Source organism: Protopterus annectens, chromosome 7.part1 (genome assembly GCF_019279795.1).
Source record: "Protopterus annectens isolate FY-2018-M chromosome 7.part1, PAN1.0, whole genome shotgun sequence".
Taxonomy (NCBI): Eukaryota; Metazoa; Chordata; order Ceratodontiformes; family Protopteridae; genus Protopterus; species Protopterus annectens.
The window spans coordinates 197689905-197709846 of NC_056740.1; the positions used below are offsets into that span (position 1 = coordinate 197689905).

Sequence of the window (19942 nt, forward strand, 5' to 3'; positions counted from 1 at the left end):
GAGACCCTGGAGAGGTAGAGATATGCTCTAGAGAGAAGAGGAATGAAGGTCAGCAGGACTAAGACAGAATATATGTGTGTGAATGAGAGGGAGGATAGAGGAATGGTAAGGATGCAGGGAGTAGAGGTGGTGAAGGTGGATGGGTTTATATACTTGGGATCAACAGTTCAGAGTAATGGTGAGTGTGGAAGAGAGGTGAAGAAGAGAGTACAGGCAGGATGGAGTGGGTGGAGAAGAGTGTCAGGAGTGATTTGTGACAGACGAGTACCAGTAAGAGTGAAAGGGAAGATCTACAAGAGGGTAGTGAGACCAGCTATGTTATATGGGTTGGATACAGTGGCATTGACAAAAAGGCAGGAGTCAGAGCTTGACGTGACAGAGTTGAAGATGTTAAAATTTGCACTGGGTGTGACGAGGATGGACAGGATTAGGAATCAGTATATTAGAGGGTCAGCCCAGGTTGGGAAGGTTTGGAGACAAAGCTAGAGAGGCAAGATTACGTTGGTTTGGACATGTGCTGAGGAGGGATGCAGAGTACATTGGGAAAAAGATGCTAAGGATGAAGCTGCCAGGTAACAGGAAAAGAGGAAGGCCTAAGATAAGGTTTATGGATGTGGTGAGAGAGGACATGCAGGTGGTTGGTGTGACAGAGCAAGATGCAGAGGATAGGAAGAAATGGAAACAGTTGATCTGCTGTGGCGACCCCTAACAGGAGCAGCCGAAAGAAGAAGAAGAAGAAGATGCAAACTGGACCCAAATAAGGCACGGGAAGAATATGGAATTAGTTATTATGACCTAATAACTCTTCAGCATGAACTCACAGTACAATTATATCTGTTATTCACCAGGTCGTTTAAACATTGGGAGATTCCTCAAGACTGGAGACATGCACTTGTTAAACCTATCTTTAAGGGAAAGAGGAACGGAACAAACCCAGAATTGCAAAGATCCATATGTTTACTTTCTTGTTGCAGAATAATAATGAAGGATGTTAGATTGGAAACAATATTCTTAGAACTGGAAATGTTGGGACCTTTGATAGGGTCTTACACAAAACACAGATCAATGAATTGGAAATATAAGATATTAAAGTAATCTTGATAAAAAGGATAGCTACATGGCGTACAGCTAGGACATGGCAAGTGCCAGATTGGACAGATGAAATTCTAGGTTTTAGATGGTGTGTCCCAAAGGGTTCTGTCGTGGGCCCATGCTTATTCAGCTTGCATCTGTCAGATCTATCTTTTTCATCTGAAGTGCTCTATAGTATGTATGCCAATGACTTGGAAATCAGATGTTTACAAAAGAACTTGACTAAATTGACCATCTGGGCACAACAGAATAATATGCTGATGAATATATCAAAAACTAAACATATGAGATTTGGAAGACATACATTGAATGGTGAATATAGTCCGCGGTGGTGGTGCTGCGGTAGAGTTGTCACCTCACAGTAAGACGCTGACCAGTTCGACTCTCAGCTAGAGCGTCTTCTGCGTGAATGGGCATACCTTCATTGAAGGTTGTGCGTTAGGGCTGGCAACTCAGCACGTAAAAATCAACTGCCAATCATTAGCGGACCGGAGTTCCGCTGTGGCGACCCCTAACCGGGAAAAGCCGAAAGACACAACAACATTGAATGGTGAATATTTAATGCAGCATACATTGATTGAAACTGTGGATTCAGTTACTAAAGCTGATATATTGGTAGATCCAGCTTTGAGTTTATTCTGATCATATCAACCAGTTGGTTACCAGAAATTATGAAATCATAAGTTACATTAGAACCACACTAGAGTATGGAATGACAATATAGAAACCTTATAAGACAACAAGCTTGAGTAAATTAGAAAGAGCACAACAGAAATATACCAAAGGCATCCATTGATGTGAAAATGCAAGCTATTAAGAAAAACTAAAATATCTGAGCTTTTACAGTGTCTCACACAGATACTTAAGAGGCTACCTTATTTGGGCATATAGAGCATTAAGAGACAACTACCTTTTAGAATGTTTAGGGGTCATCAAATAGTAGTGGACAATCATCAGAGAAACTACGTAAGAGATTATACAGGAATGAGAGATGTACTAAATGGTTTTCTGAAAAAGTAGTTCATGCATGGGATAGATTAACAAATTATATTAAAGTAAGTACTAGTTTACATATATTTAAGAACAACCAATGCACTTATTATGGAAATGACTGTTTTGGTATATTAGCAGGCAAGGAGGGCATTATCGCCTATGCCTGAAATATGTGCATGCATGTTTGTATGTATGTATGGATGTATACAATGTTTTATAAGTTAGTTCCATAGAACTCAGAAACAGTAACTTTAAGATGAAGGAAACGTGCATCTTCATTGAGAGAAACTATGGTTAATAAGTGTCCAAAAGCTAACACACAATAACAAAAGGTGGGCAACATCGTGATGTTAGCAGCACACAAAGTCAGACATATTACAAATATTTAGTAAGTGCCTTCTCAGCTTCAAATATTGAGATGACATCTTCTGGGTTAGAAACTATAAGAGTTGCTTAAAGTTGTCCGCCACCTGTAAGACACTTAACTCTTTACAGACGGTGCTGTGCTTTTGGCGCTATGGATGGGTATGGCTCAATGGGAGCATTCTCTGTAGGTGGACTAATGATATAGTTTTCTGCCAAACTGTTAACACTTTGGCAACTGCATCACTAATTTACAGTTACTTACCTATGCTAATCCAGCAGTATTAGAGATGGAACCCGGAATAATGTAACCGCTCCCTACCCTCCTATGAATATTAATGCCATAAACAAGTGTTACTACATTTAGTGTTCTACGTTTGGAAGGAATATTTAAAACTTTATATTTTTTAAAGGCTTAAAAACGCACTTTTCTTTTCACAGAAGACATGTTTGCAAGCATAAAGATGCATAGCAATACCTTTTTGTTTGAAAAGAAAGGCATGCTTTGCACCTTTAAACATGATCTTTAACACCTAGGTATTTTCTTATTAGCAATTCTTTCTAATAATATCTTACAGTGAGAGCATACATGTGACTTGCTGTGATCAGTAGAATGGTTGTATAATCAGTTACATACATATATATTTCTGGTTTTGATAAGCATATAGCTTCTGTTTTTTTAATGAGGAATTGTAAAATTCACCAAAAAATAATATTCACCAAAAAATAACAAAACTGGAACATAATATATAAATGGAAAACATGAACAAGAAAATCAGACAAATAAACACCCAAAAAGAAGTCATATGATCTGAACAATGCTAAATTAAATATAACGTAAGTCTTACTTATTAACTACCTATCAGAATTAATGCATTCTTTTTAGGCATATTTATGAATTTCCTTCCAGAAAATGTCAAATATCCAGTTTTAAAACATTATTTCAATTTCACAGGCTATTCAGCTAGTTGTCAAAAAGACAGCATTTAGTTAATGTATAAGGTAGACAAGGGGCTCACTTTAACTGAAGACGTTCACATGAAAGTTTTTTAGTGGATGAAAGGACTCATTTTATTTGTAACTTGATTAAAGTTTTGCTAAGGAGCTGGTTTGCTTTGTTTGGCTATAGCTTAGTTCTATAAAGAAAATTAGCAAACAGTGATACCTGAAAAAGTGATATTTTCCATAATTTGTAGTATTATCCATGAAATGTCTCTCAGAGAGGTTTCCCACAAGCATACAGCATCTGTAGATACAACAGTATCAGTCGGAAAAAGTTTGTAATCATTTAAAATCGTCCCATTGTGTATAATTATAACATAATTTGTTTTCATGCACAATGAAGCCATATAAAAAGTAAGTCTTCTGATGTAATGTGCACTGCTTAAAAGCTAAACAAAGGATATAAGATGAGTGTTAGTAGGCTGTTGTATTTTCAGCTGCTTTCACTTCACTACTATAACCTGAGAATGGCAGTGACTGTTGACACAGGAACTGTTTTAAAGATAATTCTAAAGGCTCTAAAGCAATGCAGTGCATCTCCTTACTCTTCAGAAACATCTGTATTCTGTTATTCCTAAATTAAGTTATCCAGGGACTTTTTTAAACTCTAATTTGCCCTGTGTAACCCCTTATTTCCTCTCACCCACTTTCTGTCTCATCTCCACTGTTCTTCCTTTTTCACCCTCCTTATCCAGATCATTGTTCTTGAGGACAGTGACTTACAGTTTTCACTAAAATCATGTATCTTCTTATCATAATATCAGATTTTACAATTTTTGCCTTAAAATAATTATACATTCAAACCTGGATTTAGGACAAATTGGGGATACGGTCCTATATCAACCCAATACATGACTGTTTGGTGAGGGCATTCAAGAGAATGGAGTAAAGGGTAATGTAGGATCTGCCTTTTGTTGACAGTTCAGATCAAAATATATGATGATGCTGTGGCAACTGCTACACACAGTGTATGAAACATCAATGGAGTTGTGCCTATACACAGTGCCATAGAAGTGGTACCGCTCCTGACACGCTGCAGACATTATGATACAAAGGGGCAGGCGTTGACATGGCGGCTGTACTGCAATATAACACTGTGACGAGTATATTATGGAACTGGTGTTTGTGAATCACAAAAGCAAAATTATGTGGGCTTTCACCATGAAAGTCCAGCCTCATTGCATATCTGCTCAAAATATTACACTAAGCTGCATATAACACTCCATAAGACCGTACACTGTCTTTTCCACAGTATCTGTCCATGGCGTGGAACCTCCTATCCTTCATCTGTGCTGTTTTGTTCTGCTAAGGGCACATTCTTAAAATGGAGGAACACTCCCCATGTATAAGCTAGCTGCATATGCTGGGCAGATACAGCCCTTGGCACAGATGGCATATTTCTCATAGCTATCTGCATTTGCTAACTTAGATGCCTGCTCACTGACAGGGGGCCCAATATAGGAATCCTATATAAGAATGTCTGTACCTATATTAGGGAATATTTGCAATGCTCTGCTATTGTTTTGATGCCTACCTACAGCATGGACTGCCACTAAAAAGGGGCAGTAGGCTACTTTGTATATCTGGTTAACACATAAATAAAATGAGGGTGAAAATATATTTCTTACCTAATAACATTGTTTTTAACTAGTGATGATAATACAGCCAAAAATAAAGCAAATATTAGATATTAAAGCCTGACACTACCTTAAGCATGCCTCAGAAAGGAAAATGACTCATACACAGATAGTGAAAGAAAAAGTTCTGCATTCAGCTGAGGCCTCTTGAAAATAAACCACATCTGCAGAACGGAACAGATAACAATAACAGACAGGATGAGAAAGGAGGTCATTAATTAATTTGTATAAGAATATCTCAAAAGAAATAAAACTAGGAGGATTTGCCCTGCAAACTTAAGAAATGTACACACGTACATGTAACTATGTATTTTGTATGCATGTGTGTAAGGAAGGGAATGTTTCCTGTGCATGGCCGCAACAATAGCTGTCAAAAGATTATTAGACACTTCTAAACAGTATTCTCCCCTAACACCTTATAACTCACTTATTTAGCAGCTGACAAAAAAATAAGCACAGACGGCAAACAAAATGTGGCAGAGGAAGCCACCAATGAAATTATGAAGGCATGAACAAAGATGGCTAATATATTATATCTGGGAAATGTGTATTATAAAGCTAGTTAAGCCAAAATAAAAAGCTAAATTAATAACTAAATGTGAGCAATATTAATATAATTTAACACTTCACATCTTTTTTGCACCCTATGCTGTACAGTGAACTCTTTATACATGAGTAACACAAGGCGAAGCTAACTTAAATAATTATGGGTACATACTGGGTAGGAGTCTGTATGTCCTCCCCGTGGTTGGGTAGCTTTCGAAAGACATGCGTGCGTAAATGGGCGTGCCTTCGTTGAAGGTTGGGCATCGAGCTGGCACCTCGGCGTTTCATAAAAATCTACTGCCAATCATTAGCAGACCGGAGTTCCGCTGTGGCGACCCCTTACCGGGAAAAAGCCGAAAGACAAACAACAACTGGGTACAGAGTGATGATTACTGCCCTCTGCTAAAATGAGTTGCTCTATAATATGTTACCAAAGAAGTAACCCTACCCTAAGACATCTTTAGCAGTGAGTGAAACGCCTCTCCTGGTCTCTCTGATAGTCAGACTCTTGCGCCTTGAATATTGCACATCTCTGGCTAACAAGGTAGCAACAAAATCACATTCCTACCCATTATAATCACCAGCACATGGCAATTTAGGTCTTCAGTGGTCCTTGTTTGGCTTAGCCATTGGTAAAAAGGTATTTCCTAAAATGATTCCAGCCAATTAGATGCATTAATCTTAAACAATATGAAATAAAAGAGATTCCTTAGTTTTCCTTGGAAACTGAGTAATTCTTTACATGATACATACAAATATCACTGCATTAGGGATACTGGTTAGCACTCCCAAATGATTATTGTTCCATCTTTGTGTGTTAGTTTGAAGTGCATACATTTTCTTATCATTATATATTATATTTCCTTGATTGTCATGTACTTTTTGATTTTAGTGCAGACTTCTGCATCTGTTCACTTGCTATCATGATATGTGCGTATTCTTTACACATGTAGGTTAAGAAGTGGATGAAAAGGGTCATTTGTCCTAACCACCTATCCAGTTACCAAATTAAATAAGTAAACAAACAAGCCAATGTATAAAATACTTTTCTGGCTAAAACTCTACACTCTCACTGCCAATATTCATGTCTTTGGCAGGTACTTTCTGTCAGGATTACTTGAAATACAAGCAGTACAGTTTTAACTTTGATAAGAATACAACAGACATTATTTCATTCTAAGTGCAATTCTACTCTAAAGGAAATTTAGAGACAGCGTTTTCAAATAATTGAAAAAGTGTTCAACTGGCTAAACATAAAGAAAATTACCAAAGCAACTTCAAACTCTGTTTAGATATTGTGTCATGCACTGCTCATACAGGGATAGCTTGATGGACAACCATTGATTATCAAAATTATGTGATGAGACATGGCCGGTCAGCATTTAGTCAGAACTGTCACTAAAACCACTTTGTAATCTGATCTGCTCGGTTCTGCAAATGTGAATGGATTGAAGACCGCTAATCTGAATGTAAACACTGCCTCAGACCTGTGCAAATCTGCACCTAAACTAAGGAACCAATTAAAATGTAAATGAATGGGATTACAGCTTTACAGGCAATAGCAGGATAGACGCAACATCAATCAGCCTTAGATTTCTTCTAGTGTGGCTAGCAATTCTAGGGAAAGACAGGCGAGATGGACAGTAACTGATGCCATTTGCTATATATCATCACATAAAGGATTGGTTAGTACTTAGTTATCAAGAACACTGTACTCAGAAAGAATGGCAAGTGAATACAAATTGAAGGTAGTTGACTGAAGTCATTGCAGCAGTATTAAAGTCTGTCAAGCAAGTGATATCCTTTTTATAAGAATTGTGTAACAGGTCATTGACTGCTGCCCAGACCACAGCCAAATCAGATTTGTCAGGGTCATCAGGTTTATTTAAAAAAATCAAATACAAATTATAGCAATTTAAAGAATATTCAGCACTGACTCCCTTTAAGACCCACCATTTCTTGTTGACTTCCAGCAATTTCTCCAAAGAAAGCTTTATGCCATTCTGACAGCTGATGCCATGGTGCACTTAACATATATAGTGGTAGAAGCTTAAGATCACCCACTACTTAATGTGCTGAGTCTAATGGCTGTTACCTACAAAGCAACAAGCCAGCTCTCAAGCAAAGATGTTGAGATGTAAAATCTCTTTTGCCATAAAAGAACACCTCACTGACAAAGACAAAGTGACATTTCATACATACTAGGTGAAAAAAAAGTCATACTGAGCAATTTCAGAGGAAGAGCTGAAGTACAATAAATTTAAGGGGGCAAAATATCCAAACACATTTGGGTCTTGTGGCAGACATATCACATACATCATGTACAACTTATTGTAGACTACAAGGGTGGTCTAAGAGTTAGTCGTACTCTATTAAATTATTTATAATTTTAGATGCTTATTGTATCAAAGCTGTTATACATTTGACAAGAGTTCAGCAAGTGGAAGTTGATTATAGAGCCACTAAGAAGAGTTGAAAAACACTTGCCAAGTACAATTTCATTGATTCAAATTAATTAATAAATCACCAAACGTGAGCTAACCATCTACAACATTATTGCAGAGGCAACCCCCTGACCTGAATTAGAAAATGTCACACCGCTTTATTTAACTATATTAACTCCATGGTCACACAACTGTGGAGAAAAGAGCAGCAACCTGCAAGGGTGAAAACACCACCTACAAAACTCTGAACATATACTTCAGTGAAACAATTCAAATATAGTTGTGGATGCATGACTTTGGGGAAATGAGGAGACAGCATTTAACAAGATTATTTTCAATGAAAGGTAGAACTCCAAATGATTACAGTTCATTATTTAATATTCCATAACTGGACAAATAGCAGCAGATTATTCATGTGAAAGAAACAACACTACATCATGAGTTATTTTTAACAGTGGAAGACAGGAAAACAGCAGTCAGTTTTGTGCTTCTTTTCAACAAATATATCTATATAAAAACATGAATATTAGGACTATTCAAATAACAGCATGCTATATAATTTTGAAAACAATGGGAAGGATTCGGAGAACTCTTCTCCGCTCATGTTATTTGCCCAATGTTTGTCAATTAACACAAAACAGAGAAATACCAATTCATCTACATTGTGAAGATACACTGAGAAACACCTAATTAGTGGGTAATTGTCATGTCTCTGAATGAGACACTGCACCATCAATCCTGACAGTGCCAGTGTTCTTTCTAGCAGTCCAAGCACTGCATTAGCAAAGCTATCCCTCTACATGCCCATGTGCACATGCAAACAACATAAACACACATATACACATTCAGATATCCATGGACACATGCAGACACACATGCTGATAGACATTTAAACACACATACCCACACCCCCACATACACATATTCACTGAGCCACAAACAAGTCTCCCCACACTCACTCATATTAACATCCACACACACACACACACACACACACACACACACACACACACACACACACACACACACACACACACACACACACACACACACATTAAGACACCCATGGACACTTGCAGACACATGCACACATACTAATAGACATTTAAACATGCACATACCCACCTGGCAAACACAGATCCACTGATCACCAAAGAGGTCACCCCCAGTACTCATTCACATTCACATACTTCAACACACACACAACTATGCACAGACTCAGCATCTCCTAACTAAGCCCCCATAGTGCAATCACTCAGACAGACACACACAAACACACACACTCACTCACATATCTGCCCTCATTCATGCCTCTACAGACAAGCACACACACACAGCCACTCAAATACACATACTGGCACACCTGTACATTGTCTGTACCAGTAATATTCCCATAGGAGTAAATAGCTGAATGCCGTCTTTGGGTGGCGTTTTCTCCTAGAATAAAATTTTACTTGTCTGAGTGATTGCCTAACTCACATGGCTGATTGTCTGAATCACGTGGCTGAGAAATTCAGGAGCCACAAGCATTAAGAAGAGCACATGGCTAATGAGCATTATCTACTATGCCTGGACTGCCACATTAACATGTGGGTACTAAAGACAAACTGCTCTCCATACCAGGGCCTTTCACATCCACAAAAGGAACATCTCACAGGTAGAACTGTCTCTGAATCAGAAAGGTTTATCATGATTCAAAAACTTTATGACAGAAGGCCCCATCAAGGTATGCCTTTATGAATCCCAGCAAACTACTGCAAGTATAACTCTTGGCATTTTATCACAGGTTTTGATTAAAATCTTCACAGTTTCCCTTATAATAATACACACAGGTCTCATCAACACCTCTTACTCCATCAAGAAACAGAAACCTGATCTCAAATGACTTTCAAAGCAAGGGTGACTAGCTGTGTGGCCACATAATTATGACATTTAACTTCTGTTTGGCAACATCTGAAAGTTATTTGATGTCCATATGAATAGATTTCCTTGTAGTATAACATGCTTTGTGTTGTTTTAAGTTTTATGTCAAAGTAGTTTTATTTTTTGTAAAGAAAAAGAAATAAGAACTCCCTATTCCATCAAATTCCCAGATTATGTTCAACAAAATGGCACTCACCCTGTACAATATCTGTCTTTCACAAATCATGTTATTTAGTGCAAAATATAATATACCCTGTACCCCAAAGTAATAGTTAAAAATGAACCATGTTTTCATGCAAATGTCATGGTCATCAGTTTGCAAACAATCCAGTAATTAAAACAGGAAGAAATGTTGGTGTAACATCTTCAAAAAATACCACCTTTAAGTGGACTACAGGCCTGCAGGAAAAATCATGTATTTAATACCTTTTCTTTCATCTTCTCAATTTTTTTAACAGAGCTCCGCCGCTGTGGTCGATCTTCATAACGAAGTAGGTTCACATTGATGTCTCCTGTCTTACTGAATTGCTTTTCCTCCTGCTTTTCAGCCTCTTTCAGTTTGCTCTCCGCACTGATGCTCTCTGCATGATACATATGGTATGTTTTCATCACCTGGGGAAACAAAAGTATTTTAAAAATCAAACAAAAGAATATGAAAGAACAAATGTACTATCTAAAATCAAAGAAAGCAAAATTCTGAAATTACAATGATTAATCTAAAAAGACCGAAAAATCAGAATATATATAAGCACAAACAAAAAACAATAAACTACTTTTTCTTACAAGGGGTAAGCTGCTACTTACATATTGTATACCAATTCCAGGAATACACAATAGCGAAAAAAAGTGTAAATTCCCACTCCCCAGTGAACCACGACTTTCCAGTAAGTAATGCCTTCATTTTGTAATCTTATGACTATTCAATTGTGCCAGCATTACAAAAATTCGATATTCCGAACTCTCCACTAAAGTTCTGGTTCCTGAAAGAACAGATGACTTAAGTAGGCCAGTTTTCCAGAAATATCATTTAAATTTGGAAGATATTTTTCAAAATCAGTCATTCTTAACTATATTCTACTTCTTACAGAGGTTTTCAGTGACTATAGAAGAAAAATGTGTACAAATATACATTCTGCTCCTGAAAAAGCAAAAAAGGAAAAAGACAAGCAAAGGTCCAGCACAATCAAGCAAAATATCACATAGCAATGCTCAGTGATTTCTTTCTCTTTTGGCATGCATCTGTAGAATCTATGTTACGTACATTGCCACAAACCTTATACCTTAGTATAGTGTGTGTGTGTGTATATGTGAATGTGTGTGTATCTGTGTATCTGTGTCTGTGTGTATGTCTCTGGTGTATGAGTGTGCGTACGTCTTGTGATGGAGTAGTGTCTCACATTCTAAAGAATAGCCTAATACCACCCTTCCCGTCTCATCCATGGTGTTCATACCAGCTAAAACATATTATGGCAAGGCCAAACACACTGGGACCATCCTCACAATAAGTGTGAAATGCAAAAGGTCCTTGGTTGTGCTCCTTTAACACACTGGCATACTTTTCATGACAGTGACCCTACCCGAGTAACTCATGAAAACCACAGCCATGGAACCTTGTAACAATCCATACAACAGGTCAGTACAACAGTTATTCAGTACAATATAATATGTTTTTCTGAAATCTGTGATAACAGTATTATTTTAGTACAATGCAGTAATGGTATAACACTTCAAGTCACATGGTCCACACTACATCTACAATCTTTAAAGTTGTTCACTGAAATAGCCCATAAACTCTGTCAGACCTGTGCTCTAAGTTATAAACCATCTCGGAACACAGACTTCTTTATGCTGTGTTTGAAGTTTCTAATACTCAGCCACTTGGTAACAAAATCTTTAAACTAAGTAAGGTCTCCTAAGGCCTTAAAATCAGGAGAAAGTTAACTTCAGTGACAGGGTAGGTAAGTTCAGCTGGACCAGTTACATTTACATTTTCCAATGTTCATGGGTGTGTCCTAAAGGAAGCATGTGGATAATAGGTATGTCTGTTACAACTCGCTCCCTTGTAGGAGAAGCAGAGACACTGGGGAGCAGTGTTTGCTCACCAGGCTGTGAACATTGTAGTCTTCTTCAGTGGGTACACAGCAGCATGCAGGTACACGAGAAGGGACCCCATGGTGAAATGGATCTCATTTCCCTCCCCCACCAACACCAAATGGGATGGACAAGTGACTTTTTTCTTGGGTTCTTTTTGCCAGAACATCTGCCAGTCACCAAGCTACTTCCAAATAGGCTTGAGCCCATTTGTTTTTGCATGGTGAGGTCAACCCAAGATCCATGATAGTGAGAGCTGTCTGGAGGGGCATTCAGGCTATGAGGGCATTTCTATATACCTTAACCAATCCCCTAGGTGGGGGTACATGATCACTTCAAGAAAGGACACTATGTCTTCCCCTATGCAAGGTCATTCTTCCATGCATTTGCTCAATGAAGGCTACTGACCTAGGGTGGTCCGATGCCCCTCATGCCCACCCCTAGAGCTCATAAATTGACAACTACGTCTGAGGGCTTGTAGTTGCATGCAGATGGCTTCACCCCCCCAGAGCTCTGTTAATCACCCAAGCCACTAAATAAACTCGGATTGCCATGACCATAGTCAAGGCTTTATCCCTGTGTGCCAACACAGCTACCTTACCTTTGAGGAGCTACAGAATTAAAAGAAAAATGTCCTTATTGTCTTGATGCTGGCAAGTGCACAAGAAACCATATATGACTATCTGGATGGTGGCTTCTGTGGAGTAGGGACGGTTTGATAGGCAAGGGGCAAAAAGCATAGAAAAAAAACTTTTCAAACTTCTACTCTTCTTGTGGTATCTTAGAGAAGAATATAAAACATAAAATAATACCTTGATCTTCAAAAGACAAAGTCATGCAAAACAAAACACTAAAATTAAACTATACATTCCAGAAATGGGCACCCTCAAGTTCTAGTCCTAAAACCTTTAAGGTCCCAAAGGTTTCCAGTACATAGCATGTTATTACATCCAGTAAAGTCCTGTAGGCTTAAACTAGTATTAGAATGTAAAAGAATGGCCGTATGAGGACAAGATCATAAATACAGACAGGCAATCGTTTCTTATAATGTTTTGAAGACGGCTTGTTTGTGGAGAAGTTCTCAAAATGATTTTCAAAATTAGAAATGTGTTAAATCTGCATGACGTAGTAAAGATTTTTTGCAACATTCTAAGACTGATTTAAGACATTTAGCACTGCTGCGTTGCAGTGATAGGCTATCCAGTATTGCTGCTGGGCAGTGTACTTTTTGTGTGGAGTTTACATGACATCCTAGGTCTGTGGATCCTTATTAAGAGATCGTCTTTCCTATCATATCCAAAATCATTCAGGTAGATGAATAACTATTGCTCAAAACTGCACCTACATATGTGTGTGTGTGTGTGTGTGTGTGTGTGTGTGTGTGTGTGTGTGTGTGTGTGTGTGTGTGTGTGTGTGTGTGTGTGTGTGTGTGTGTGTGTGAGTCTTCTCTAGGTACTCTGTTTTTTTCCCACCTTGACAAACACGGCAACTGATAATCTATTCTAAAAGTGTTTACATGTATTACATTTATATTCGCCTCATGGACTAGGTCATAGCTGAAAAGAGTTTAAGATGACTAGTTCAATTATCCAGTTAAAGATAAACAAATTCAATTATGATGGAAGAATGCAAAGCAGAAAAGATTCAGTGATAACAAGAAAACAAAAAAGAAAGGTTAATTTTCTAAGTTCAGATTTGTGAGGGAGGAGGAAGACCAAGCCTTCAGGAGACAATAAACTCATCTTCACTACTCATAAGGGTTGTGTAATATTCCCCAGCACCTCCAAATTACTTAGGCAACCCCTGGGGTAATCTGGCATTACTGAAATAAAAAGTAGCCTTTGTCAAGTCTAGTCGTTTTTTAGGCCTATGCTTTATAAACTGCCCATTTTCTGATACATTGGTTACTAATTACTGGGACTAATTACTAGCAGCTGGGGCAGAGTATTAAGGCTATGTGCTGCTAATGAAATGCTTCTTGTGGGCCATGATGTGATTCCCTCTGCCTCCCATCTGGCTAATGTGTGGTTCTGAGCAAGTCACTTAACCAGTCAGAGCTCCCAGGCTGTTTGTGAAAAAGGTGCATAGGGATTAGCACTCTACCCTGTAAAAGCTTACACATAAATAAAAATAAAATAAAATAAATACAAAGCTGACCCTACACCTGATGTCTAATTGACATAACAGGACACATTACAGTTTTTTAAACTCACACGGTAAGAAACAACAGTGTGTCAAGAGATTCTGATGATTTATATTTATCTCAGAAAACTGAATGATGTCTTTCCATTTTGTTTATGATACAGTATGCACAAATCCATCTATCATTCTCTTTTATTTCTTTCTGATCTATCTGATAAACTTAGCTTAAAGAAGTAAAATGTTTACTTTGACAATTATACAATGTTTCAATCAAGCAAGCTTAAACTAAATCTACTATACTGATGATAATAACACAGAAATGAACAAAAGAAAAACCACAACATGACACACAAACAAAAAGAAAACAGAAACAATAGCTAGTCTGTTGCAAAACACTAGCCTTAGCCTCATGCCTTACTGCACGCTTCACCTCCCAACTTTTATGCTAACTATAGTAACTAGGAGGTCACATAAAAATGACAACAGATGCAACTCTAGAGCAGTAAACACACTTTGTCAGGTACCCAAGCATACACAGGCTATTAACACAACAACAAAATACTGTTTATAGATGACAACAACCTTAGTACATATGCAGAATGCGTCAGCCAGCACCTGATGTACTGCATGAAATCTATAACACTAAGCCATCAAAAAGAGGAACACTAATGCTTTTGATTAAAAAATTACATAACCTACTAGTAAAACTTGCAAACGTCTGACTCTGCATATATAAAAATATGACATTTGTTTGACAAGAAAACTGCACAATTTGCATAATATAATAAAAATATGTCTGAAATATTTGTAAATTCTGAGCATCAGAGTGTGTTCTTAGTACATCCCTGCCCTCATCCCCTACCACACCCTCACAGATAGAAAATCCCATTGCCTTTACAGGCCCAACTGTTTCCCTCTTATCCATAGGGTGCTGGGGGGGGGGGGTGAGGTTTGAGCCATGAGATTCATGGCAACCTTCCTGTAAGGCTTGAGGATATTTTTCAGTATACGGCAAGCTCACATCTCCCCCAGGTGGCGAACTGTCACTGTGAAACACATAATATACAGTCACCATTGAGGATGCCTGCTTCCACCGTAATTCTGGACTAGAGTGCATACACATTTCTCAGTAGACTTATGACCCTATAAACCCTTAACTGTTGATGCTGCAACACTTGGCCTTCTGCCAAGTTGTACCCCTATGTCAGGGATCCAACTTCTGTCTTACAGGATTGGCAAATTATCTGAACCACTCCAGCACCTAGGGCCACTAGTCAAAACCTAGTTAGCTGGGGAACAGTCATATCAAAAATCTTTGTGTCACTAACGCAGCTTCACATTAGATCAAGTGGATTAGCAGTACTGCCAGTAAATGCTGCAGGCCCTTTTCTTCAATTTTTAGACCCGTTTTTAGACAGTGTATCACAAGCTGCCTTTGTCACTTCTTTAATTATGCTTACAATCTCCATATAGACTGGCTACACAGCACATTATCTGAGCAATACTGCAGCAGTTTTTCCCTGCCTAAGTGTTACATCATCACCTGGATGGTTGCTAGAATTATATGATCAGAAATGTGACGTTTGACTGATTTTTTGGGGTCTTGTTGATTTATTTTTAATCACAGCAGTTTTGACTTTCATTTGTTACACATGGAGAGAGTGTTCCAGCACTTGCCATTTGTGTTGTACAACTAGACAGTCTGTCACGTATTATTTTATTTACTTTATTTATTTAAACATCTGTTAACCGGGTATGTCTGACTGAGCATGTGCCCTTTTTCAGCGAAAGCCCAGTGAGGAAATCTCCATACAGAACAAATATTATTTAGAGGTAACACAAAGTACAGAAAACTTCAGTAACTTAACCTCTATTCAACTCCTTCTTCACTAACTCCATAGCTGAACTGACCAAAACCTTCCCTGACAATAACCCCTCCCCTCAATCCACCCTTTCTTTACCACCACCTACAACACCCTCCGCCCCAACCCTCCACCTACATTCAACCTTAAACCCATCTCAACATCCTATACAAAAAAATTACTCTCCAAATTAAAACCTTGCTCCAATGCCCCTGACAGTATCCCATCCTCCTTCCTAAAAATAGCCGCAGATGGTATCGCTCTTCCCATTAGCATCCTGATCAATAGATCCATGCAGGAATCTTATGTTCCCAAACTATGCGCACTGCCTTCATTCTACCTCTCCATAAAGGCGGTAAAAACAATAACATCTCCAACTTCTACCCCATATCCATCCTCTCCCCAATTTCCAAACTACTAGAAAAATGCATTCACATTCAGCTCATGCCATTCTTAGCCAATAACCAACTAATCACTCCAACCCAACACGGCTTCCGTCCAGGCCATAGTACAACCACTGCACTTCTCTCCTTCCTAGAGACAATAAATCTTGCCTGGGACTCTGGAAAAATAGTTTCTACTGTTCTTCTATACCTGTCCAAGGCATTCGATACCATCTCCCACACCCATCTCCTAAACCATGTCTCCAACCTTAATCTCTCCCAGAATACCTTATCCTGGTTCTCTAGCTACCTCTCCAATAGATCTCAAACTGTAAAATGGGGGACAGGCACCTCAACCTTCCTTCCCACCCCCACTGGGGTTCCCCAGGGATCCATACTCGGTCCAATGTTTAACATCTTTATTAACAATTTCCACAAAGCCATACCCAATACCAAAATTGTACAATATGCAGATGATTCCACAATAATCTGCAGTGCCACCAACAGCCCAGAGTTTCAGACACTGACCCAAGTTGCTTTCTCCACCACTGAAAATTGGATGCTTCAGAATCACCTCTCACTAAATGCCAATAAATCCAAAATAATATTATTCTCTCCCTCAAAAGCTTCCCCTCTTGATAAAAACTCATTCCAAATCATTAGCCAAAACAACTCCACTACAGAGGTTGTTCCCTTTGCCAAACTACTTGGGGTCACTATTGATGAACACCTGAAATTCGACACTTACATCCAGCAAAACATTAAGAAAACCCATGGAAAACTTGGTATGCTATACAGGAACATCCAGTTTCTCTCTCCTTCCACCAGACAAATGCTTGCCACTATCTATCTACTCCCATCACTAATGTATGGTGCTCCTCTATTAACTAACTTATCTGCCACACTCACTTCAAAATTGGAAGTCTGTTATAATAAGATTTCTAAATTTGTCACCAAAGCCAAATACTCCTCCCATCACTGTATTGCCCTTAATTTGTTACACTGGCTTGAACTCTCCAACCATCTAGACTATCTTCAGATTACCACAGCCCACAAACTAATCTTTCAACCCTCTAAGTGCCCTGCTCTATGTAACATCCTTCTCCCCTACACCCCTCAGAGAACTCTCAGATCTACTCACCAAAACCTAATCTGTGTTCGAAAACCCAATCGCCCTGCTGGTCAACTCCTGCTATCCTTTTCCTTAGCAAAAACATGGAATTCTCTTCCTTCCTCTCTAAGGACCTGTGCAAACTTTGAAAACTTTAAATCTCAGTTACATTCCTGCCTAAAATTTACTCTAACAGAAAATGCAACTGCATTCTCCTCACCTAGTCCTATATGTCTCTGTCCACCTATGATTACTAGCCTCTCTAGCTATGATCCATAGGCTACCACACATATGTACATATTGTAAATATCAAATTTGTGCCATGTACCTAAGAATTTACACCTGCTATCTAACATGAAATGTAACTGTAAATTGTTCATTAATAATATTGTGTCTGTATCTAAAGGTAACATGCACCTAAGAAATTACACCTGCTCTCTAGCATGAAACATAATTGCAAATTGTTCTTCTTTTCTATAGTGTATCTGTATCTAAACTTTGTAACATGGAGCTTTTCTCCCCAGGCCTCCACTGAAAATGGGCTCCCTGAGCCCAGTGGACATCCCCAGTCATCAAACTGGAAATAAAATAAATAAATAAAAATAACATAAAATACAGGAGTAACTATAGATACATTAAAATCTCAATATACATAATATTAATATAATAATAGCGCATATATATATATATATATATATATATATATATATATATATATATAGATATAGATATAATAGTATTAACAGTATTGGTTATTTGTGAATATTCTACCCACTTCCTGACAAGCATCTGTTTTTTCTAGTTTGAACTCTGAAGTACTACTTTCTTGAATCTGAATGATTCAATGGATACACTGGATAGACTTTTCAATCTTTTTTTTTTTTTTATCTCAGTGGAGCAGCACTTATCGATAGTGGTGTTGTAGCGTATTATTCAATTTGAATTAGTTTGCATGTTTCCCAGTCATATATAGACTCATAGGTTCATAGGTGCATAGTAGGCTAATGGCCCTGGAGCCTTTACAAGCCTAGCCCACAGAAGTGCCCTGGAACTATATAGTGCATAAAATTCTGCAATTATACACCAAAATTGTAAAAATGTCTTGCTAAGCATATTTTTATATCAGAAAGGTGCTTAAGCATTTTGTAAAGGACTTCTGAGTTCTAGTCTTACTCTAAAGCATAAAAGAGGCTAGTGACAGCCAGCACCGAAAAGTGTCAGTTTCCTTTGAAAGCTGTTAGATGCTGCACTCTTTCAAACAAAAGGTGTGGCACAGTGGAACATCTAACAGCTTTAAAGGATTAGTTCTTCAGAGAAGCCACTGTCTGTCTGTGTGGTAATGCTTTCAGTGTTGTACATGGCATTTTTTTTCATGCATACAAAGAAGTATGATCAGGTCTCTCCACTCACAGCCCTTATTATCCACTCACAGCCCTTATTATGTGCTCTAACCATGGATATCGAAATTCACTTCCCAAGCTTCATGTTGTTCTGCTCTTGAGATGTGGTTTTTGATATCCTTGTCTCAAACAGATAAAAAGTTGTTTATGATCGGAGACAGTTATAATCATATATATATATTTGTACTGTGAGCTTTATTTCAATATTTAAAGTATATTCACTGGTAAGCACTCAGATACACTTATTTTGACATGACAGAGTGTATATCACATAGACGATGCTTTTAAGTATCTAGTCAGATATAATTAAAAAAGTTTTTACAATTTCCAAAATAACTCCATCATGCTTATATTTTAACCTGTTTTGTCAGTGCCAAAACAGAGAAGTAAATCATTTTTTTCAAATTTGACAACAGACTGCTTTCCAGTATAAAATAACACACAGATATGTTTCAGTATGATTTAGATGGCACAGGCCTGTAGGAATATAACAGAATATATTTAAAAAAAGATTTTCACATACTTTGTGAACCAAAGTTGTTTGTCTGACAAAGGAGTTCCACAGCAGAACAGCATATAATTTGCACTGGCCGCCCGAGACTACCTGGGCAATGGGAAGAATCATGCACCTTTTCGCATCTATACATGGACATGGTAACGTGTCACTGAATAATTAATAAGAATAACATATTCAATTTTACTATAATCCAGTAAATCCAATGCCTAACACTTGAGGGACAACATAAATGCTCATTCTTCCCGAGCACCCCTCACATACTCAGTGATAAATCACACCCATTAAGGAATTAAAGCACCTATTTTTGTCACTTCAGCAACCTGTCTATTGCAACAGCAGTGCTAGCATGCTACAAGATGCAAACAATACATACCAAGCTCAGTGTGCAAAAGAGAGGACAGCATGTGAAGCAGACTAGGAAAAAATACAAAAAAGA

The 19942-nt window shown here is 38.1% G+C and overlaps 1 protein-coding gene across 2 annotated transcripts in view; it reads right to left on the reverse strand.

Moving 5' to 3' along the window:
- Positions 1 to 19942, reverse strand: part of SRGAP3 (SLIT-ROBO Rho GTPase activating protein 3) — a 2107662-nt gene that overhangs the window by 851847 nt on the left and 1235873 nt on the right. For both annotated transcript variants that reach the window (XM_044078646.1, XM_044078643.1), the window contains exon 5: positions 10427 to 10612. In XM_044078646.1, coding sequence (XP_043934581.1) covers positions 10427 to 10612 — 186 coding nt within the window. The remainder of the gene's footprint in view (positions 1 to 10426; positions 10613 to 19942) is intronic.